Source organism: Opisthorchis viverrini, assembly GCF_000715545.1.
Source record: "Opisthorchis viverrini unplaced genomic scaffold opera_v5_618, whole genome shotgun sequence".
NCBI classification, from domain to species: domain Eukaryota; kingdom Metazoa; phylum Platyhelminthes; class Trematoda; order Opisthorchiida; family Opisthorchiidae; genus Opisthorchis; species Opisthorchis viverrini.
Genome location: NW_008752282.1, coordinates 68,075 through 91,979, shown reverse-complemented (window position 1 = coordinate 91,979; position 23,905 = coordinate 68,075). Strand labels below are relative to the sequence as shown.

General features: G+C 44.1%; 2 protein-coding genes across 2 annotated transcripts in view; one reads left to right on the top strand and one right to left on the bottom strand.

Annotated features, from left to right (window-relative positions):
- T265_11867 (hypothetical protein) overlaps window positions 1–15,599 on the top strand; it is a gene marked incomplete at both ends in the record, with an annotated part of 24,238 nt that extends 8,639 nt beyond the window's left edge. Inside the window, 7 exons of the mRNA XM_009178667.1 lie at window positions 217–434; window positions 1,031–1,364; window positions 2,595–2,728; window positions 3,989–4,371; window positions 7,510–7,578; window positions 8,319–8,360; window positions 14,761–15,599. Of these exons, the coding sequence (XP_009176931.1) occupies window positions 1,260–1,364; window positions 2,595–2,728; window positions 3,989–4,371; window positions 7,510–7,578; window positions 8,319–8,360; window positions 14,761–14,996 (969 nt within the window). The remainder of the gene's footprint in view (window positions 1–216; window positions 435–1,030; window positions 1,365–2,594; window positions 2,729–3,988; window positions 4,372–7,509; window positions 7,579–8,318; window positions 8,361–14,760) is intronic.
- T265_11868 (hypothetical protein) lies at window positions 13,030–23,905 on the bottom strand (the record flags this gene model as incomplete). Its single annotated transcript, XM_009178666.1, has 6 exons — window positions 13,030–15,271; window positions 20,330–20,384; window positions 20,860–21,074; window positions 22,827–23,102; window positions 23,567–23,797; window positions 23,839–23,905. The coding sequence occupies 6 exons, from the start codon at window positions 23,903–23,905 to the stop codon at window positions 15,177–15,179; spliced, it is 939 nt and encodes a 312-aa protein (XP_009176930.1).

Here is a 23,905-nt window from a genome sequence, read left to right as displayed (position 1 = left end):
ACGCTCATGGGTGGTTATTTAATTCTATAGTACCTTGCATGCATCTTAACAGGAATTGCTTGCTCCGGATCAAAAGCGAAGCACCACTCCTTGTTGGACGGGGTCACGTTCACATTAGCTGACGGAGAGAGAGTTTAGGCCATTCTTGTATTTTGGTGGATCCTCTGGGCAATTTTTGAGAATTCAGCTGAGCGTCTCTTCACAATTCTTTTTCAGACCCAGGAAAGGAAGTCCGTCCTAGGGGCATCCTGCGACCCTATCGGCACTCCAGTGGCGGCACTAGATATCAGTAATTTGAGCGTGAAGACGCTGGCTAGAATGCACAGATCGTTGAAGGCCACGCAACAAAGATGTGCTCGTGCTCTGGATTTGTACAACGATGCTGTGCAGAGTGCGCTTTGGATCGAAGACGTAAATATTGCTCGTGGAAAATGGTGAGCTAGTCCCTTTTATCCAATTCAACAACTTATATTCTGTTTGGTCAAACATTAGAGGTGTTGATTTCATGAAGCCTTACTAACCACTGTCCAAACGAATTATGACTACCTGTCCCTCATTTAACCACATAATCTTGTGCATGTGTTTGCCCACCCCCACCACATCCGACTATTAATCAAATAGTAACCAAACAGTGATGGCTCTGGTTAGAGCGCAAATTTACTGATCGGAAGTTTGGTAGTTTGAATCCGACCTATGCATCTTGACTTCTTGCTTCTAGGCTTGGGCTACCTGGTAGTGTCCCAGCCCTCGTGTTTCCTTCGGATGACGTGGCAGCTAGACCCCGAAAGGGTACTGTAGCTGAACGAATGATGAATAATAATCAGTTCGTCACAATTTCCCTCGGCTGTGACTCATCTATGATAACTGTGCTATCTTTACCGAAAATGGGCAGGTGCATTCGGAATCGTCGAAAATATCTCGTCACAATTTTTTGAGTTGGATGAGTTTGAGCCTATTTTAGCTATGGCTCACGTAGTTTCAACTCAATTTGCAGATGGTGGTACCTCTAAACACAACCACATCGTTTTAGATGTCGTTTTGTGGTTTGGTACTTATGCCCATTAGTCTGCGGTTCTTTTTCTGACAGTTTTTCCCCAACATTTCTTCGTGAGCACAGCGGTTCGCTTAATGGAGCGATTCAAAACGTCGCTCCATATCTGAGTGTTATTACGCTTCGCATCCAGTGGTATTGGTACTGCTATCTTCGTCTGTGGCTCCTTCGACTCCTAGCACTCTTGTTGGCATTGACGTCTTTGCTGATGGTCTGGAGTGAGTGCACATTCTCTGTGCGCTCACCGACTCTGTCGCTGGTGGCTGGGTTGCTCAACGCTGAGGCTAAACAACGGGATTATTTCCTCGTTGAGGTAACCGGTTATATACCTCTTTTCGTTCGAATTGTGTTCTAATATATGCTGGGGTACAGTATGCGCCCGTGGTATCACTCAGTACATTCATACTTTTGTACTCCACTGCACTTGTAAGAACCGACATTGAGAGTTTGAATGAATCTTTCAGTAGACGATACTACTGAATGATCGGTTCACGCAGCTCAAACTGATCTAATTGGTTCCCTCAGAAAAACAAACGCTAGCTACTTGCTGCTATGCTCATTGCCCTAGCGCTGTCCACTTACCGTCTTGTCTCAAAAATGTCAGGTTATTCTGTATGCGTTTTCCCCGGAGCTTTTTACAATGTTATTTTGAACCTTGTGTCCCGCAAAATTAAGGGAGCTTAGTTCAAGTCTCAACCCGGTCAGGACCTATCGCTAAGTACTTTGTTTCCCAGCAGTTTTTGGTGCCTTTGGAGAAACAGGTTGTGTAATCGCACTTATCGTCTACTGCGTACGTGTGATGAAGTAGTTTGCAGCTGCACCAAATTTTTAAGTATACTTGTAATTATATACTTTAATTGCTAGGTAGCTCTCTTTCAACTGTTTCATGTTTGATTGAGGCATGGTAATAAAACAGACGCAGTCCATTTTTACGTAGTTCGGAACAATTCATGCTATAGATTGTGACTTGGGCCACTAGTTAAAACGTTTTCGGCAGTCTATATCGTGAGACAGTTTTCGTTGAGAAGGACTAGGATATTTCAGGCTGATGAAGCAGAAGAAAGCAGATAATAGATGAAAAGAACTACTGATGTAGAGGGATCAGTCAAATGACTCTCTAGCTTGCGGATAAACACTTAACCTGAAGTCCTCATCCCTACCACTTGTACTTGTGCAGTTGGTTTACCTGATTTGTAATGAATGGCGTGTTCGGATCCATCGTTAGCTAATTTGGACAGCTTTGTTAGTCTGTCACAAGAGAAAGCATCTCTACCGATTAGACATTTCGGTATTTTCCGTAGAGGTTTGCCTAGAATATGGTACCGTATCACTTTCAGTATGTATTTATCCTCATTACATTTCAACAGAAAAGTGGCGAAAATGAATATAGACATAGCGTCTTCTCACTAACATCCTCGGCCCGCTTTGTCCTTGACAAACATCCCAACTGATTTGAACTCAGCACATCTAAAGTCACAGCGGACAATCTAGGTTTGCTTTCGTGAGTTCTAAACTAACTTTTCGAACAATGTTTACCTTTTAGGTGTCCTCTTTTCTCGCCTTGGGTTACTTAAGTTTCGCTGTGTTTTACACTGTCTTCCATTTACGGATTTTCAACTATTATCGGCTCGTTGGAAATCATCATACGGACGAGAATTCACTCTTGTTCTGTGGTGGGTAAGTGGTGCTTTTGTAAAATTGTCGGTTGTCACGTTCCCTCCATTGTTTTCTTGGTATTCGCAAGAACTATGCTTTTCAAGCTTAATGTGGCTGTTATGGCTACCACGCTAACTAACCCTGTTGGGAAATCAAGCGGTTTGAGCAAGTGTAAGAAGCAGTCATCCCGAAATTTTTTATTGCTTAACTGCTAACGATCCATCCAAAGACTGCTGTGCATTTCCTATAACCAGATCCTCCAAATTTGAAGGTGGTCGCTTCCTCGACCGCGTAGGTGGTTTCGATTCCGATTGTGTGAGAAATCCGCGTCGAGTATATATTTGGTACGTTGGACTGATAATTCACAGTATCTGTGGATTTGTCCAATTGGGTGCTTCTTTTTTAATTATATCGTACAGCCTGACAGTACTTGCATATAATGTGTGTGCAAGTGAAGTGTTTCCACCACAAAATAAAGTAGTACAATCCGGTTCAAACTACACAGTACACTGTTAGGCTTTGAATGAAAATAGCTTAACTGCGAGTGGGACTTATCCGTAGTGTGAATTAATGGGGTCATTATTCACTTCAGATCTTGTGAAAAATACTTTATTGCAAATTTTGTCGTTGAATAAGCCATATCTAGGTACTCGGTAGATAATAATACTACGCCATCGGGACCAGCGTATGGTTTTAAGGTTACAGGTTCCTAACAGCATTCTCGTTCTTGTGAGTTAACACAGCTGACCATCACTTTCCGTGTGGTGTAGTTTTTCTTGAAAACAACCGTCAACTCGTTATCTGCCATGAAATTTGAACGTAATCCTGTCTGTTTAAAAGTCGTTTTTATTCCCTTGTGCGGATTGTTGGAAATCGAGATGCCCGTAACGAGAGGTCCTCTATATTCGTGGCAACCCACACACTCATCGAAATGACAAATAGGGGAATCAAGGAGGTGCGTGGGGTCGGTCAAACATGCTATTTCAGGCGTCGGGTTGAAAACCGGTCGGATGTTCTGTTATCGATCCATTCCTCTCCTTTCTTGCTACAACTACACTTTACGGTCATCATCATAGTACCCATTGTTACATGCTATTCTTACTCAGTAAATTGTCCGTTGGCGTAAGCTTGTTTCACTCCAGTGAATTATTTTACAGTTGGAATACAACCATGTAGCGCTTCAAGTGACCTTACGATATTTTGCAGTGGCGTGTAGCTCAAGCACCTTACATCCTTATGTCCATTTTCACGAATCCTAACTTATATTCTTTCCCTTGTTAGCTTAGCATGTCGTTTGGCACCTTCGTTATGCTTGAACTTCCTTGGATTGGCCCATCTGGACACCCACCTTTCTCAAACAACATTGACGATACCCCTATCTGGAATAGAATCAACAGCACAGCCGTCCACCACTATTGAAACCACCTATACACGATTTATGGGACATTTGGACATCATTCCCTTCATCGCCAAAGGGTTCAACGTCTACTTTCCGATTCTTGTCGTCTTGTTGTGCCTGTGTACTTACTTTCAACTGTTGACCAGACTACTGCATCAGATCGGAATTGCGGAGTTGATGGATTCCCCAGGCTATAAACTGAATGTATCCGGTGACTCAATAGTGGACGACGTTATTCAAGATGGGCGGTTGTTACTTCGAAAGGGTAAGAACCAGTATATTCCCACAATCGTTCGTTGGACTCTTGCCTCTGCAATAACAATCATCTGTTCAAGTCTTTTTCGGTGTCTGGTGAACCAAGCTGATCTACAGAGTTTAGCCGACTAGCAAGCATGTAGGAGAGCCTATTTTTTACTCGTCATCAATTAAGGTCATTTCATCTCCGATTGTTGGACACCAACTGTCAGTCAGGCACATCGCGAACAGCATTTCAGTGTTCAAGAAGAGGATTCACCCTTCTTTAGGAGATAGTCAACGTGAAGCAAACATCATCCCTCTAAACAAACTGTTGGGCTAGCGAACGAGTCAATTATATAGTAGGTGTATCTACTGGAAATCTGTACTTGGCTGGTAGTAATACGGATGATATGAGGATGTATTGTATCCTAAACATGCAAGTGAGGATTTGTTTGGAGTAAGAGTCTGTGGAGCTCTTGCAACACTAGCCCTTTCTAATGCTTTAGATACATCCCTCTAAGAGACCCTATCAAAGACCGGCCACTCCCCAGGTAAGTTAACGACAAACATTTCCCGTCATTTCCTTTCGAATCCCCGTCTTCAGCTCTACAAACTCCACGGTATTATTCTCCAAAGGGTTTTTGCCCACTCATATGAAATCAAGGTCATGTACCCGACGTTCCACAATAATATAATATAATAACCGTTCAGCTGTAGCACCCTTTCGGTACCTAACTACGATGCCACCAGAAGGAAGCATGAGGGCTGGGATACTTCCAGTCCAGCCAGGCCTAGATAGGGGAAGTCGAGAGGCAGAGGTCGGGTTCGAACTACGGACCTTCCGGTTAGTAAATTAACGCTCTAACGACTGAGCCATCTCGTCCCACATCAAAAATGAATAAAACAGGTTGCAGCAGCGATACTTGACCTTGTTCGTGATGCGGCACTCATCTGATGGATGATTGTTCAAACCAACGCTCTCACACCTAAAGAAAAGATGGTTACTGCTTCGTTTTTGGGTGACTTTATTCCCACAACGTTACCCAGAACATCAAACTGAGTTTCCTCGCCAGTGTTAGTTCTTTAATCCCTCACTGCGAACAGTGGTCATTTTGCAATATAGTTGCTCGTCCTTACGGACCTTCGGTTAGTAAATTAACGCTCTAACGACTGAGCCATCTCGTCCCACATCAAAAATGAATAAAACAGGTTGCAGCAGCGATACTTGACCTTGTTCGTGATGCGGCACTCATCTGATGGATGATTGTTCAAACCAACGCTCTCACACCTAAAGAAAAGATGGTTACTGCTTCGTTTTTGGGTGACTTTATTCCCACAACGTTACCCAGAACATCAAACTGAGTTTCCTCGCCAGTGTTAGTTCTTTAATCCCTCACTGCGAACAGTGGTCATTTTGCAATATAGTTGCTCGTCCTACGGTATGTGTGAGCTGTTTCCTTATTCTTAATATTACGGTATTTTGTAAGTTGGTGAAATCACCACACAAGTTAGAGTGGATTTTTGCCGCACTACTTTCCTGCTTTTTCAAAGCTGGAGTCCACTTGGGATATTGTTTCATGGAAACAGGTATAGTGTTTATGTTACAGATTATGTCACTGGGAACTACGAAGACCCAGGATGGAATTTATTCATCAGACGGTTAATGTTTTCAGAAAATTTGCAAGTGGATAAAAATTCCGCCGAGAACATTGTCGAAAACGATGAAAAAGAAAGTGATGAACCGTAAATAACGTTAGCACATGCTACTATGCTCGTTGTTCAAACCATTTGAATTTACAAGTTCACTTGACTAAATGGTAAAACGGTCCCGTAACCTTTATTTCTTTGTCAGTGCTCCGAAGTGCCGTGTAGTGTTTTTCACTCACCTCAGGTAGCAGCACATAGCAGTGATGATCCTGCTTTACTCTCAGAACCCTACTGTAAAATACGGTAACGGTCACCCCAGGTGGTCTCAGCTTCTCCCCCTCATCTTTTTTCTTTTCCCTAGATCTCGATGTTACCATTTTGTTCCGTTGCATCTAGTGTGTCATGTAGTATATTTGAGCAGGTACAGCCTTTCACAGAATGCACTATACACCTATTATCTTCCACTATAAGAGAAGGCAGTCTGCAATGCTTAGTTTGTACTGCCTCCTTGAATCCTTTTTTCGCTGACACATGGATTCCTTTTCGCTTCCACCGTGGTTCGTTTCGGGCTCAGAAATCGTATATCCTTTAGTTTGGTGGGTTTGTTGACAGAAGTGTGGCAATAAAAGGATTCTTTGCCTCCAAGATTACCCCTTTGTTGAATAGGTTACCCAGGTAGTTTTCAGATCCTGTGTTGAAAATGACGGTAGTTCAGACTAGATGTCGAAGTTCATACCGCTCCCTCAGTTTGAGGCGCACCATTTTGAGATCGATGTACCTTGTATCTGGAATGCAGCTGTAACACCCTTTCGGTGCCTAGCTGCCATGCTACCCGAAGGAAGCACGAGGGCTGGGATACTACGAGATTGCCGCAGCCTAGACAGGGGATGTCGAGAGGCAGAGGTCGGGTTCGAATCACGGACCTTCCGGTTAGTAAATTCGCGCTCTAAGCACTTGGGCCATCTCGCCCAAGTATTGAAAGAAGGGAAGCTCTAAGTGTTCCTATCTACAGTGTTGCTAGTCTCATTTAAACCAATCTTGTTTACTCCAAGAGCAAACGGCTGTGAAAACAAAAAATGTGGCTATATCATCATACCTGCCTCCTAAATAGCTTCAAGCAGTGTTGCGTATGATGTGCTACTTATACTTTTGTTTTGTGATCCATGCGGTTGAAATTTGACTACGTTGATGGTTTTGGATTTGTTTCCTAGCGTTGAAACAGGGTGGATTATTGACTTTCCTAACACTAGTGAGGAGCCTTACGGGCAGTTTTGTGTTGAAGTACGCCAGCTGTTCAATTCTGTGCACTGGATAGATTGAGTATCTTCATATGTCTGTCAAGATGTACGCGTGATGATTGCACAACGTTTTTGATGCTCAGTTGCTTGAGGCTATCAATCACTGGTGGCTGCTTGCACATTTCTGTCACCTTTCACACTGTATTTGTGTATTATTGCTGTCTTCAGCTTCTACATAATAGCTTAGGAGCTGTGACTTTTATGTCTTTTATGTCACTCAGAACGTTTACTCCGTTCGCAAGCTAGACGAATTCAGTCGGGCACCAAAGTGGACGTCGATAAAGTTCAAGGTAAGCTATTGAGTTGTGCATTGTCAGATAAGGTCAGCACAGCTGTGTGCCTGTTACCCAAAAACACCTTCACATTTGTTGCGACTAAAAATAAGTGTCCCAATCCCTTGCATATATCTATTCTCATGGATTGATGAGTAACATGGAGCTTTCCATTCCTGATATATTCCACGGTAGCACAATGTCGAGCGATACATTTACAGGTAAAAAACTCAGCTAAATTTGAATCTCATACGTGCACCATCCGTGCTAGTGGCACACTGCAGCAAAACCCTTCGTTAGGTGTCCCATGAATGAGGGGACACGTGGGGGATACTTTGTAATTTCCCCATGGAGTTTCTAGCAGAATGTCCCTCGAGACTTACGGACACCTGGATGGTCCTTACGTAGCTGTTGAACGCAGTCCAAAGAGACCAAAAATACCTCCAGAAAGGAATGCACCTTAACCTAATGCCATTCGTAAGCTTGTTCTGAAAATATGGCTAATAGATCTCAGCTGCCAACAAGCTAGTGCAGTGTAGCATTTTGACTGAATTATGAAAATAAGCTGCTGGGTGAACGCTAATCGTGCTTCGAACTAGCTCTTTTCGCCTCAGGCTGTTGTCGAGTGGGCACGCTAGAGTGTTTTCTTGACAGAGTATCAGGTGAGATGAGTTCTGTTTGTTTTCAAGATAAAACCAACATATGTGGGCTCGCTCAAGTTTGTTTGCTCTCCAACTTTTTCCCCACTTCATTTTCAGTGAATGGACACCTTCCTAAGTCAGACAGGTGTCAGCAGAGTGGTAAGTTATTCTTGATCCTTTGAAATGTAGTGGATCGATGGTTTGATTCAAAGCGACATGGGATGGCGTATCAGGAAGCTTGATTAGGTCTTGCTTTTGCCGATTGGTCCTTCAGAGTAGCATTCACTAACAGTCGAAGAATGCTTGAGAAGAGTGAATCCCTAAACCCGCTGAAGCGAAAGCAAGTCAATTACTAAGCTCGGCTAACAGATCAACAGCTGTCTGATGGACTACGGCTTATTCTATTCGTTCGCATACTTTGATTAATCAGGGTTTATCTCACTAGATCAGATTCCCAGAAGCTACGATGCTGTCCCCGCCCGGAGAGCGAATGTGTTTCCAAGAATGGGGAATAGCAAGTGGGTAGTGGATGTGTAAGTTTACGGGAGTTTTTGCATAAGTTTGCGTGCTTTCAAGGGAACAAGTACCGGTGTTTCGAGAGAAGCCCCAACCGAATAATTACCACGCTACGGAACGAAAAATGTTTACAGTCCTAATGAGCTGCCCCCATGTGGAGTCCTGCTCGTAAAGAAGCTGTTTGATGATGACATGCAAAACTGCTGGAGAAGACTTACCATTCTCGATGGTGGTGACTTTATGATAGGTAGAATTAGCGTTTAATACCATGCAGACAGAACTACCCGGATGACCCAAGTATTTTTCGACCTCAGATCCATTGACTGAACAGTATTATGGTTTTTAATGAAGATTTAGTCTTGCAAGTGAAGCCAGTCTACGCTTAAAATCCGAGGAGCACTGTACAGCTATTTCATCCTTATTGGAAATCATCTGTAGTGCGCATCTAACGAAAGTTCAGAGAGTCTCGAACCCGCGACTTCCCAGTTAGGGTTCCTTATTGGAATCATCTGTAGTGCGCATCTAACGAAAGTTCAGAGAGTCTCGAACCCGCGACTTCCCAGTTAGGGTTTTGAGCACTTGGCCGTTCAGCTACGAACGGCGGGTTATAGGTGTGATTGACTCGTACCATATCCTGTATCACAGTGAAGGACGGTCCCAACTGTACGAGATTTTTTGGAGAGGTTTGTAAATATTTTCTCGATATAGTACACTGCTTATAAGCAGTGTACTATGTCGGTACTATGTACTATGTACTATGGTCTTTCCCTTCTTGGGGTTTGTTAGACGTAGTCCTCGAGTTCCTGTTAAGCTTGTGGCCTACTCGAATATGTGAGTGGAGGACTACACTGCCCTACAAATTGTATCAGTGTTCCTCCACCATCTGACTGCTCATGCGGAGTGCATTTATCCGTCGACCGGTTACTCTTTGCGCGGTTGACATTATCCAACCATTGGTAGCTAAACCACTGATGCAAAGTGATAAACTTACTTTTCGCTGTCCTTTTAATGAATCAACACAATCATGTCTACTTGCTTCTGCCTATAGCAAGTAAAACACACGTACTATGTTCCCAGTGTTAGGCGCTACTGCAATACTGGTAGGAATCAAACCTACGCATTTCAGGCAAATCCTCGTTGCAGATAAAGGCACCTAACTGACCACAGTGTAACACCCGACGGACTAGTACCAGATGCCATCGTTACTCGAATCGGGAATACAGGATAGCTTTTTTCAATCCCGACAACTAATATGTCTTCACAACTACAACTTATTTGTCAACAGTAGAGCACACCTTACAGCGTTGCGAACCATATTGCCTTCTGAATCAGAGACACCCTCTGCACGCGGACGGTGTGCGACTGTTTGTACTTTGAAAGTATCGCCTGTATATAGGGAAACGTGGGATCAGCAAAGATGAGGACATACCGCCCAACTGTGGCAGCATGGAAACGGGTGGAAGGTGGTCGGTCAGTTTAGGGTTCGGATTTGTTTATTGAAGCCCAGACTAACAAACCCTTCATGGATGGACACCCCAGAACCCAACACATAATGGTTTGCAACACTGAATAGACTCTGACCGACGTTGCCCAGTCACACCCAGTGGGACTCCTGCATCAAGGTAATCGATTTAACAAGTACCTATCCAAATGCTCGTTAAGCCAGAAGACTGTAGAAGTCCTACATCAATGAAGCAGTTAGGCGCATGCCTCCGGCGCGCACTTGTGTTCTGCTGGTGAAGTAGCAATCATATACGGTATAAGGCTGAATAACAACAAAGCAAAAGTACTTCGTAACTGTAAAGTCAATTAACAATTTGAAAAGGACACGTGGAATAGCTCCTTGGATAGCTGTGTGTGCTTAGATATGTGTCGGCCAAATAAGACGCTTAGTAGTTAGAGGACTTTTGATTTCCCGCCAGAGATATGCCGCACTCTGGGGTTTCACTGTGCTCAAGCATTGGGAATAACAAATGCTGCAAATGTATATTAAGGTGTGTATACTTCCGCAACTGTCTTCGTAACTAGTGATGTTCGTGCCAAATGCCAGCGTGTTGTGACTGTGCAACAAATCAGTCGTACGCAGTTCACGCGGGCTGAACCATGACGTACGGTAGTACCATAGTTGAGGCATGTGATTTCGATTGTGCTGCAACTCACACTCGTCTACCCTTATCCACTTTTCACTGTTGTACAGCCCATCGGTATAGTAATTGATACTAATTTAATCAGGGCATTGATCACACTTAGGTGAGCAGGATAGAACGGAGGTGCGTGCAAACTTAAGCGCGTGCAGTATGACATCATGAGGTGATTTCACTGCTATAAAGCACCATCTGCATTTGCTTAGCTGTCAATGCTGGTGTGGAAATGAGACTGACAGGGTGACTTGTCATCCTGACGTAGTAGGCACCGCTACGGCTTGATCAATGACTTAGGTACCAGAAGAATAACCGGTTCGACTGACGAAAGGCGGATAAGCCGGAGGAATCGCCAACTATTAGTCCTGAGGCCCTACAACAAAGTTGCACCATGACGCGGTTTCTTGCTGAAGCTCAACGGATGCTCAAAACTGAACGAATTCGGTGAGTTTGCCACACACGATCCTCTAATTAACAATATCAGACGCAAACTCGCCATCAATTGAAGGTAGACTTCTAAGGAGCGTTTGTCCTGGGGATGAGATTATAGCTGCTTTACGGCTTACTGGATTGGCACAACTCGTTTTTCACACTGTTCACTCTTTACATTACGATTTCTTCGAACTGCTCACGCTGCAGCGAGCCGATATCATTCACAACCGAATGTGAGTGTCTGGAGGCTGGTTAATTCATGGTGTGCTCGATACAGTGACTTTATGTCTTGCCAGTCAACCGCACATGATGTAGGGTTAAGCAAAACGACCGTACTGTCCACCGAACATTAGTAAGTAACAAATTAGTGTCCTTGTTCAATGTTGCCACGGTTGCGGTTGCTTTTTGTAGTTTACTTCCGCCGCCAAACTTGTTCAGTTTTGATCTCAATGAGGAGTTCCTATCACAGACACGCTTTAGTCGCTCACTTCACTGACAAAAATTACACCATTGAGAAGAACTTCGGTAGCTTAGGTAATACAGGTGGCCTTCGGTTTGCCCTCTGACCTGAACACTTGGAGCGCATCGCCAACCGAATCACACTATCGGTGCGTCATTAGGGGCGGAGTAGAGCTTAGGGACAGGTTAACAGCTGTACACAACCGAGTCGTTGGTTTGATGATGACTGTTCATATAAGACATTCTGACTAGCTTCCAGTAATCACTCGATAGCCTGTACAGCTCATTAGAACGAGAATCACACTTACGCAAATATTAGAGTGAAGTTCACTTTGAACGTAGATTGCCTCACTGCAGCATGAAATGAGGGATTCGTCACGATTCTGTTCTCGGCTTCCAAGCTTTCCACTAAATTATATTCCAGTAAAGTACTGAGGATGGTGATGTTCACTTATCAGTGAATATCTGGTTTCAACACGCTATGGCTAGATAGTCTCCAATAGTCATTCGTGGCACAGCGTGTAAAAGCGTGTTGAAGACTGTTTTCGTTACTTGAAGTGTCAGTCAGAGCTGATACTGGGGCCCACATGCGCGCTGATTTAGCTAAACCGACCCTACCCTACGTCTAGCCTAAATTTTCTGGATTGTGTTGGGTCCAAGTTATTCTTGTCACTTGGTGGCTGCCGTGGTAGTCCTGTTGCTAAAGTGAGTCGGTCTCGCACACTGCCGCTATCTGCGAATGGCGTTTAGCGGCCAGATCCTCACCAACTGAGATCCAACTCAGGTTTCAGGAACCTATGCCTTATCCGAAACTGAAATAAAACAGCGACTTATCTGACTTGGCAGTGACGACGCAAGTATTCAGTTCTTTTTGTGAACGACAGTGCATCCCTAGGCATTTGATGCAGGTTTGCTGGCTTTCGGACATAACCGAACCACTGAAGTACTTGCTTGATCTGCAACCACCAAACTGGATATTCCGTCGAGCCGTCAAATTTTGAGGTGCGACTTAAATACCATCACCAGTAGACAGGAGCTTGCCATTGTTCCGGAACTTTGAGTCACGCGTAGGTTTGACAATCCCGAATATGGAAAGGAAGAATTGGGTTCGAAGTTCTACGGCAGTGTTGATACAGGTACAGCGAGCGCGAATTGTCCACCTTCGTGGCTCCAACAAATGCAAACTGTCACTGACCGGCACAGTGCAGTATCAAGGTCCGCACACCAAACAACGGCGAGCGGAACGTTGGCTCTGTAGTGTGGGTTGCTGTTGTCTCTTCCGAGGACGCTATCGTGATTCTGATTGGCGATGCGATCACATGGAACCCATGACAGAACAAGTCAGGGCAGACTCAACAAACGAAGCATGAACACGCATGTGGTTAGTGGGTTAGTTGCGCATATTCACACACATACATATATGCTAGTACACCAGTGTCGGACGGGACGGCCTTTGTGGCAAGGTGAATGGTGGGCGAATACAAGCAAAACAAGTGGACATCAAAAGCTCGTGGACGGAGTAAGCAAATGAATGAGGCAATTGTCACGAGGTCAAGTTGAATTCAATAACCGCGGTGTGACAGTTTATGCGCCTCCGTGTCCTACTGAGCTATACTGTAGGTCAATCAATTGGAAAATGTTTGGGACCGATTGGGAAGTCATCGTTTCAGAGGAGTTTGGTAAACAATAAATCCACCGATTGTTTACCAAACCCCTCTGAAATGATATACTCTAGGTCCCTTTTTTGATACAGGATTTCGTCGCAGTTTAGTGTGTGAGTAAATGGTTGAACAGTAGTCCCCTGACCTTCAGAGTTGGAGCATGTTCGGCAAACTGATCATCACAGGCTGAACCTCCCTTCCGCCATTTTGTGATTGGAATTTTAAGTTGAAAGCTCCGGTCGCTCTCTTGTCCGAGGTTTCAGCTCGCCGGCAATATCTAGACCCGTCTGCAGGCATGAACTGTCTTCTACGAGAAGCAGCTGTGTCTATCACACATAGGGACTAGGTGACTTATTACTTTGAGTAGGTGGACCGTCGTACGCCACCTGATTTTTCTTTCTTGCTTAGGGTCTCCATCAGTTGTTGAAAGCTTCCATTGTTATTTCGATACGGAGTTCACCCGCTTCCATACTCTCCCACGGGGTAGATTGGGCATATTGGCGCGTTCAACTTAAACTCCTTTGTGGAGGTGATAGAAATTTCACTTACCGATATTAACTGTCAGTCTACCAAATCCTATATCCGGTGAATCGTTCAAGAGTGGTCTTTAAATTTATAGTTGCCCCGAGTTTATGTCACGAGGACCGCCATTCCACATTATTTTCTAGTTGCAATCTGCGTGGTGACACTAGGCAGTGGGTCAAGGTGTTTGCAAATTACTTAAGCCCCAATAATTCCGTCAAAATATTTCCATCCCCGTTACCAGTTTCAGTCTCTGCTGTGAAATAGTTTGTCGTTCACCCTGATCAAGGTATAATCCTACCATATGAGTGCATACTTGATTTGCTGGACAACGAACCGACTTTTGACCGTTCAGTCGAAGCATCTTTTCATCACAATAAGATCTGCTGGTTGCACTGTAAGCTGGAAATTCGGTTTACAGTCTGTGTCCATGTATGGATCTATCTTTTTTTGGTGTGTCAACATCATCAACAACAAGGTTGACCTGGTTGGTCGATGATGACTGTGGTAACAACTAACAAGATCCATACTCTGACAACATGTGCAGTGTGACAGCTACGGACAGTTTGCGAGGTTTTGCTGTCAGTAGTGTAAGCGATTGTAACAGCTGCAATTCATGACATTCACGATGTCCTGTTCAGAAAGTCGCTCCATGTTGTAAGGTACCGTTGTTAGATGACGAGAATACGGAACTGCAAGACTCCAACTGCTGCGGGCTTTCTTCAGAAGTACACATTAACTTCCACTCGATTAGTCTTTGGACAGCAAGCTACTTCACATCACTCCAACTCTTATGGATTTCTACTGTTTTCTATTCCTTTTGTACAGGAATTTCCAGTCGATTGACACGCTATTTCAGTGAGCGGGATTTTTCAGATCGCGTCCATCTTTTACGTGATACCGAAGGTGTGACAAGTTCCCGTGATTTGATGGACGATTCTTTTGGAGCTAACTGGACTAACGCGCATTCAGACTGGCGACCTGTGGAATTTTCCGAGTCCGCCATCCAAAATGAATTCTCCCTACAGTCAGTGAAAGATACTCGAAAATCTACTTATTTGTGATATGTGACTTGTAATATCTGTGATGTTCTCAATTCCCGTATTTTAGTGCTGTGGCGCATATTTCTTCCATTTCCTCTATGCTTTGTTGTCAAACCAGTGGAACCTGTGTGTAGCGGATCATGTTATTGCTCCTTCTACTCAGATGTCTTTCTGACCTAAAAATATTTTATTCTCAAATCTTCATATTTCATAGCCGCCAATGACGATACGACTGACAGGCATTCGGTAGTACTGGATTGATTTGATGGACATGATAAGACCGGCGAGTCCCAAACCTGCAGATAGAAAAGAAGGATTCATCAAGATTTTGTGAAAGTTTGATGTTCTTGTGATCACGAGTGTGCCTATTTGAGGCCCCATGTTGTATGTTTATCTCATTATTTTGCGAGTCTAGAAGATATAAACAATAACGGTCGACCATCACAGTAATTCAATGTTAAATTTTTCAGGATCACCAACATACGAACCAAATAATGCTCATGTATTGCCAATTGAAAGCGAATACATGACCACGGATGTTAGTTCGATGGGTCAACAGGTTTATTATGATTAATGATGCTATGTGATATTACATAAACAATATAATATAATGCAATATTAAAGTGAGCTACCATGTGACCTTTTGTAAAGGAGCGCAAAAGGTATAAAGCAAATGGCGTCCTAATGCGGCAGGGGTTCCGTCCATTACAAGCCGTAAACGATTTGGGAAGTAGCTCACTGGAAAATTAACTGTGTCGTAGTCAAGTATTTCGGCAACATGTCGGTTGAGAGGACGTTTGTATCATGCTCTGAGGCAGGACGATGCGCCTGTTCGGGTCCCATCAAGAGTTGAGTGGGAATGAGAGTAAGTGGGTCGGAGCATTCAAAATTTCCAACCATTCATTCTCACGTGCATTTATCATATCGGGACTATTTGACTTGATTTGTTGGAAACAAGTAAGCTCTCTCTCCGTCAATCGCTTTGCGAAAAGAAAGTTTACTGGATGAACAAATGAGAGAACGAAGAGAGGCCAGCCACCAGAAAACTACTTCGATTCACGTCACAAATCAGGGCAATGAAAGTTTTCCAAAAAAATTCTCCATAGAACCCATTCAAACGAATAACTTGGGTTCTGGTAAGGTGATATAGATGCTTCGCTCGGCCTTGCTGATCATAATTGTAAGCAATCAGTGCTCCTATAGAGGAGAATGTCGGTAGCTCAGGTGGCGTAGATGGTCGTTGGCTTGTTCGCTGAGCTGGGCAATTTGGTTGCAAACGTGTGATCCTATACGACCAATTTCCCTAGCTAAGCGAACAAGCCAACGACAATCAGTGCTCCGTTCGGAGCGAGGAAATTATCAGTTCCAATGAGAACATTTCCGGCTGGTTAACAACCGTCAAAACGGGATTTCAGTCTTAGCAATGTTGTGGAATGTAGGTAGCTCGGGTGCGTTGTTTGGTTGTTGGTCTGTTCGCCGAGCTTGGCAATTGGATTGCAAACGTTTCATCACCGATCGAGGTGACGTCGTCAGTGCAGGGTTGAGTGGGTCAGTCCGTTTGACCACAGAAGAAAAGGATCAGGGTCACTGAAGAGTAAGAATTCCGTTGTGGCACTGGGAAGATGTACCGAAGTTGTAAATGGAGGAGAAAATTTCCAAGCCAATAGTAAAATATAAACTCTTGAGTCAAAAGATGCTTCAAAAATCAATGTAGTTGAGAAGAAGAATAAAGCTTCAGAATGGTTGACAGATAAACAACGGTCAAGGAGGAAAACTGGCTTGGTAGGCAAGAAGTCCGATCTTGAAGAGCGAGTTAAAACGGCGGTGGAAGTTCGATAATCAACGTCATTTTCATTAAATAACCAATGGTGTACCTTCCTAGTGTTGATCCGTATGCCTTCGGGGAAACACGAAGATAGTTTTATGGTTGGTAGATGGCGTTTTGCGTTTGCGAACATCAGTTTTGCGAATTTCTCACCCTAGCGCCAGACTGCCACGCGACTATGAGGCATGTTTTAGAAATGATCGACAAAGAATACTAGGGGCTGGGATTCGGCTCGAAGAAATCCTGTCCTTAAGACAATCAAGAGGAACGTACTTACAAATCTGGACATCATTGAAATAAATAAATCTGGGCTTCATATCGGTTTGAAGAGCCACCAGTGGGACTAGTGAGGCGTTCTTCGCAAACCTGATCCCGGATCACAACAACAGGCGAAATGCTACCAGGTAGTCTGGCCAGAAAATCATAGCATGAGTGGCATTTCATGTTCTGCTGCTTCCAACCAAGCGCAGGCAGGATCACGTATACCCTAACCAGGAGACCGTGAAGATCCCACAGTGCTCAGTTTAACTTTAACCGGTTTCACAACATATCTTGATCCGTCCCTTGGAAGACTTTATTGAACGATGGCTTGAGACAGAAAACAACGCCTCCCTGAGTAGGTTGTGGTTGGACATATATAGCGCGTTTCCTAACTACCTGAAACTGACAGATTTAATCTGATGCTCTAAGGATTCTGGCACGTTGCCAATACCACGCTTGCATAATTCGTTACAGATGTTATTTCGCGTATTTACTGTGGCCAGCTAAATGTTGCTGTGCCACTGGAAACCCGGTGGTCAGTTTCAATGCCCCTCTTCGGAGTGGGGGGAGCAAGTCTCACAACAGTTGAATTACAACCTTAGTAAACCAGTTACGGTCAGTGTCATCCGGGGAGGCCGCCTTAACATGTTTCTCCAACTTACGACCCATAACTGAGCTGCTCATTTCTGGGTTTTACCAGTAAAATTTGATGAAAGTTTTCACCGAACGAGGCTCTGGACTGAATCGGTCAGCATGCTCCAAAACTATTGGTAGTCAGGGACTGAACCCACCAATTTACACTTGGTAAATTGTTTATAGCTAATAGACAGAACTGGGATAGGGGGGTTTTTAAGAGGTAACGTTCAAGGGAGTTTGATGGTGTCAGTGGTCACCCGCCCTACTGCAAATAAGGCGACCGTGTTGACATCACGACACGACTAGATTCCTCAGTTAGTGTTTGTTCATCGGTGTCTCCGATACACTGTGACCGTTCCCTACTGCGAATGATAGTGTTGGCTTTTGTGTGAAGATGAAGAAGGACAAAAATGTCTGTAACCCCACTACTCTGACCTAATGGGGATATAATATCCTAAAACTTGAGGCTTGCGGGGTAATTTTCAGGGACAAACAACAAATTCACAACGCACCGGCTACTTGCACTCCATAGGCCACTGTTGTTAAACCATGTATTTCGGAGACCAAGTGACCGTCTGTCCCGCAGAAACCCCTTACCCAGTTTTGTGTACGATAGATCGGCTTGCGACTTGCCAATGAAGTAAGGAAGACCTAATCACAGCCCGCTTGCAGTAGCTGCTGCCAGAAGACAAGAGGCTCACTTTGGGGTTATCATGCCGTACAGAATGTAAGGTGAGACCAGCACTCTGCAAGCTAGCGCTATTAGCCATTTCTGATAAGGATCTGGGAAACCACCCTCCACCTGCTCTGTAAGCAGAAGAATTCCGCATTCCATTTTCCAAAAGGTGATGGCCAGTTGTCTCCCCAAAACCGCAATTTAGACCAATAGACAAATTCAAAAATTAAAGGTCAGCCGACCCCATATGCACCAGACCCAGTCAAACAGTTGACCAAAAACAAACTAACTTATCTGAACATCCACTAAAGTAGACAAGGAGCAGTGGCCTCTGGTGTCTGTGATTTAGTAAATCTCACGGTTTTTTCATCAAGAAGTAGTTGACGTGCGAACTCACCGACCAGAGGGTCCGTGGTTCAAACCCAACGTCAACATCTGGACTGCTCCTCCCTAGTTTTGAACAACCTAGCAGTATTTCAGCCCTAGTGCTTCCTTTAGGCCGTATCGCAGCCATGCACTGAGAGTGTTACGGGTGATGAACTGATTTGGTTGGCTTTAGATTCATCCCTTTATGGATTTTACGGCAGCAAGGTTTACCATAACATAATAGATGGAATTCAACTATTTCCATGTCATCAGTCGTTTGTAAACATTCAAAATCAAGGTCAGGGGAGATCATGGACAAATAATTCGAAAGCCAAGCACTTGGACAAAAGTACTTGGGCTGTAGACTTGAACCAGCACCAGGCAAGTTGTGACTAACCACATTTTTCAATTATTCATACAATTCGTTCGCTGCCGCTAAGTAAAAACGAGGTGGGCGCTTGTTTTCCTGAGAGTTGCTTGTAGCAGAACATCAAAAGTCGAACAGGCGACTGCACGCGCAAAGCTTGTTACAATCTGGCACAAAAAACTACGCTTGCTAGGCTCATGCCCTGGGTCGCGGCTGCCAGATTTTACAAGGGCGATATTTCATTGCAACCACTACCTTCTATGACTAGAGCGCCGCGTCAGAATTTAGGCCAGTGGAATTCTCAGCTCACTGAAGTAATCAGGAGTAGGATAGCGATACAGTTCGAAGGATTTGTCCAGTTTTGCTTACAAAATTCGTAATTAAGTGCTTTTCATTAGCATGGTGGGTTGTGCGAGGTGTGTTCCATTCTCACGAATGTTCTTCTTGAGAAGATGGTTGATATAAAATGCGTGTATAGTATTGGAAGGAATAACCCTACCCACCGTCCCCAATGCTTTCCTCTGTTGGGCACTAAAGATTGCAGTTTTGCTTTGTGAATGATCTTTATCGACGAATTGGTAGCTTGGCAGTGGGTAGCCTGCTCAAATCATCTTTAGGGGTTATGGTTATGAGATGTCCGGAAAATATAATCCTGCGCCATTTTAATCAGCTATGTTTGCGGATGTTGGTTGAATAGAAAAACAAGAGTCCTCCCGCTTCTTAGATATCCAAATGATAGGGCACGGTGCTGATTCACTTGTCCCGATCCACATTCCCTACTTCAACCTGAATAGTAAAATAACTTGACTCCAAAAGCTTCTGTTTAGTAAAACCCAAGTGAGTCCTTTTTCTTGATTTGAAGGAATAGAATGAATGTTGACTAACTGAATCCCAAAGCAGTTCATGAGTTTGATCCCCAGGGATATTTGCCTTCAACCGAAACATGCTGAATTTTGGGCTATGAACCTAAGAATCAGCATTAACAGAGATAGTCACTGCGTGTAACCTTTTCCCCAAGAGTTCATACGCGAATAGCAGATCTCATCAACAACCTGCTGAGTTTGCCCAGTCCTCAATTAATTAGAAAGGGCTACCGCAGCTTTTCAGGCTAATTTGGGTTGTAAACTTATCAAAACTAAATAGCTATCCATCACAGAATGGGTACAGCATCTTAGTTCCGTCAAAATGCTTCGGAGACTTTATCAGTTAAAATACGAACTCACCCAAGATGGAACAGTAGTGGCCCTCGATTTCTTCTCTGTACACATACGTTACCACCTGGGGAGTGGAACAACTTCAACATTAGTATGACTATTTACCAGTTGTTTGGTTGTACTCAGTGTTTGTAGCATCAGAGAGAGTAAAACACTCAGAATATTGGTTAAACGATGCTGACTTGCGAAATTGGTACTCAGTTAAGTCTAGTTAAAAATTGGTGGTCACCGGCCAACCAAATTTCACTCTCAGGGTATTTCATCGACTTCGTCTCTCATTCCCTGATCGAAGACTAGAAAAACCTGATGTAGTTCGAACTACGGCGAGAATTATTGCTCGGTGTTTAAAGAAAATAAATGAGAAAGTCCACAGTAATCGGCTCCTTCACTAGCGAACGCCGTTAGCACCAGCGGCGTGGACTTTGACTTAGAATTAGGTAAACCAGGCGGACTCGCCCGTAAGATGTACCACAGCGGAAAATGCTAACAGAAGTAACCCCATTCGTAACAATGGATTGATGAACTGATCAACCACTCACTGAAGGAATTATTGCTGCTGTAAATGCTAACACTGCGTAGATCAGCAACCTGGAAGCCCGTATTCGAGCAAAGTCCGGACCAACTGATGTGAGGCGCTTACACTGCGGGCATTTTGCATCCGAAGTCAATCTGAGAGCACCTGGTGCAAAGAATCGGTAGTAGCAATAACCACAGCGCAGTTCGATCGGTCGGATTCCTTCGTTCGGCCAGTTGGCTGAAAAAAAAACACAGAAGCCTATAAACGCTTCTATCCTCATTCGGAAGCCTTCTTGAGTTTTATTTATTTCTGGATGGATGTTTATCATAATCGGGAATCATCTCTGCCTCAAAAAGTGGATGTCCAAAGAACAAATGCGCAAGCGCGGCGTTCGGCGGAATGACTGTCACAGATATCAAACCAGTGTTGCTTACGTCGGTTGTGACCGTAGATGGATTGTGGCCTTCGACGTGGTCTTAGCAATGTCTCTAGCCTACCAATCATACCATTCTTGGAGTGGTTAGAGGGCTTTAGTGATGTCCGTATGAGAGTAACAAAGAACGTGCCCAGACCAATGGAATCGACATCACTTGAGTTCAGCAAGACGACAGCTCCGACGGCGGACCTTTACACTCAATATGCGCTTTTGGGATGCAGTTCCGGAATGCTTCTCAGGCGTCAGCGGTAGAAAATCTCCATCCTGCGAGTGCTCCTATCACACTTCGACAGGCTTTTGTGAGCACAATGTCAAGCAGGTTAGACGGAAGAAAGACAAACTCAAAGGATAATCTTCAAAACAATTCTTCTCTGCGTCATGGTGAACATATCAGTTATAGGAACAACCTGTAATTTCTGTCCAAGAGAATTGTGCTTTCATCCTTAGGCTGGTCGTTCGGTAGAATGGATGAGCCTAGGCACCTAAACTCGCAAAAATTCTCCAGTGTTTCTCCGTTCATTGTAAGCAGAGTTGAGTGCTGATGGAGAGGAGGCTCTAATTTTTGAGATGCTGATCTCAAGGCCAACAGGGGAAGGTGATTTTGAGGACCTGCTCTAGACAGTGGTGACATACAAGAAGGGCAGCTAGGTAATCCGCGAATTCAAAGTGCGTCATCGCGCCCGTCCAGTCACAACTCTGTAGTCTCCCTTGTCAGGGTGGCATGTAAGTCAGTTGACTGTGTAGTTTAACAATATATTCGGTAATGAACAGTCCTGTCGAACTCCCAGACAGTGTCACTTTTAATAATATCTCGTGTGATATCCTCTTTTTGAAGTAAAGTTTAACGTCGACATCCTTTCGTGGAAGCAGACATACTCCTTTCCAATACGTGAGATTTAGATCTTTGTGTTTTCTTCACATTCACTGATAACCATTGGAAGGCTTCTGAATTTTTCAGTAGTTTTAATCATGTATATCATTTCTTTTAAGTTTCTACCGAGCATCTGACCAACTGTAACTCAAAGTATTTGGTAATTAGATAGGGATTTCCTGCTAGTAGAATGAACTGGATGTGAATTAAGGAGGCATTCCGATGGTTGACCAACATCCGATACACTCAACCATCGTGTAGAAGAATAGTTATTCTAGGAGGAAGCCTGAAGTAAAACCGCCTTACGACTCGTAATTAGGTGCTGCTGCGGCCAAGAAGCATTGAGCACACGCGATTGGCCAGATGATCTAGTCGCTTGCTAGGCCAGCGTCAAGGTGAGCTTTGATTACCCAAAGTGAGGAACCAATAGCTAATCGTGTTTCACTATCCATCGAATGCCGGCTACCAGTGCCTCCTCCAAGAGCCTTCGGAGTTGACAGAATGCTGTCGTCTCATACACACGCTGACTTGGTTTCGCGGATTTTAGTACACTTTCTTTACCCTTGTTGATTGTTTTACTGAAAACGCTAGGAAGGTTCTGGCCAAGGACTGAGCTGAGGCACTACCGTTATTACTCAGCCGCACCAAGCAAATCAGCTTGAAAGCATGATTCAACACTTACTTGTTATGAGTCCAGACTCCACTGGAGTTCCACCTCTCATATCTGTTGCCGCCTGAGCCGATTGAGTACGTGTTAACTCAGTAAACTCTGCAGCTTTTGTTGCTGGCAACAGCAGCAATCGACGACATCCCGGCCTTGGACAATTAACACATGGTACGTACATGGGAACGAGGATGAGGCGTCCACAGGGGCACCGAAAGAAACGGCGACCACTTGGTGGTGGTCTGGATGGCTGCAGAAACGGAAGAAACGGACCAATTGCTGATGTTAGATAACCTGAAAATAACTGCCCGCTTCATTGGCATCCAAAAGTAGCAAAGATCAAAGTTGGTTTTTTAAAAATACCTTGACGACAAAAAAACACAAGGAGAGTGACACTGAGGGCATGCCTGGGTGAAGCAGCTTTTGAGCGCATGCCCAGTTTTTCATCAACGCATAACAAATTCTGACAAAATATTATTTGTGATGAATAAAAAAAAACCACGTTGACTTCGAAGAATTGAAAATCAAGATCCTTGTTCCTATCGGCTTTCTAAACTTATGACGACACCACCAGAAATAATAGTCTTCTAAGTCCCCTAAGTAGTTATCTGTTTGTAGCTACCGGAAACCTTAAGGATAAATGGAGTCTGGACTCTGTCATCCCTTGTCAAGGAATTCCTGAACGGGAGTTCGCACTTGCATACTCTTGAACATTTATGGGTGCTTATTCAACAGTAAACTTTTGAGGGTTTACCTACCGCGAGCTGTTAGTTCAGACAGCAACCAGACACAACAATTCCCCGTACTTACGGTTGATTCACGACAGTTGTCGCATAACACAACCAGTTTTGAATAGCTCAAAGGGATTTCAATAAGGTGTCCACACACTTGGCAGAACATTAGACGGCCAAGATTTTTTGATACAGATGCCGGTGGCGGCCTGCATGAGGACGGAATCGTGTAACCGAGACTTGACAGGTTTTCCAGACCTTAAAAAAATTAAATCGTCCAAGAGGTCCAGTCTGGTTACTTGAGGATGTGCGCATTGCGCTTCTAACCTCCACAGGAGAATGCGGTTTGAATGTGACCGGGGGCAT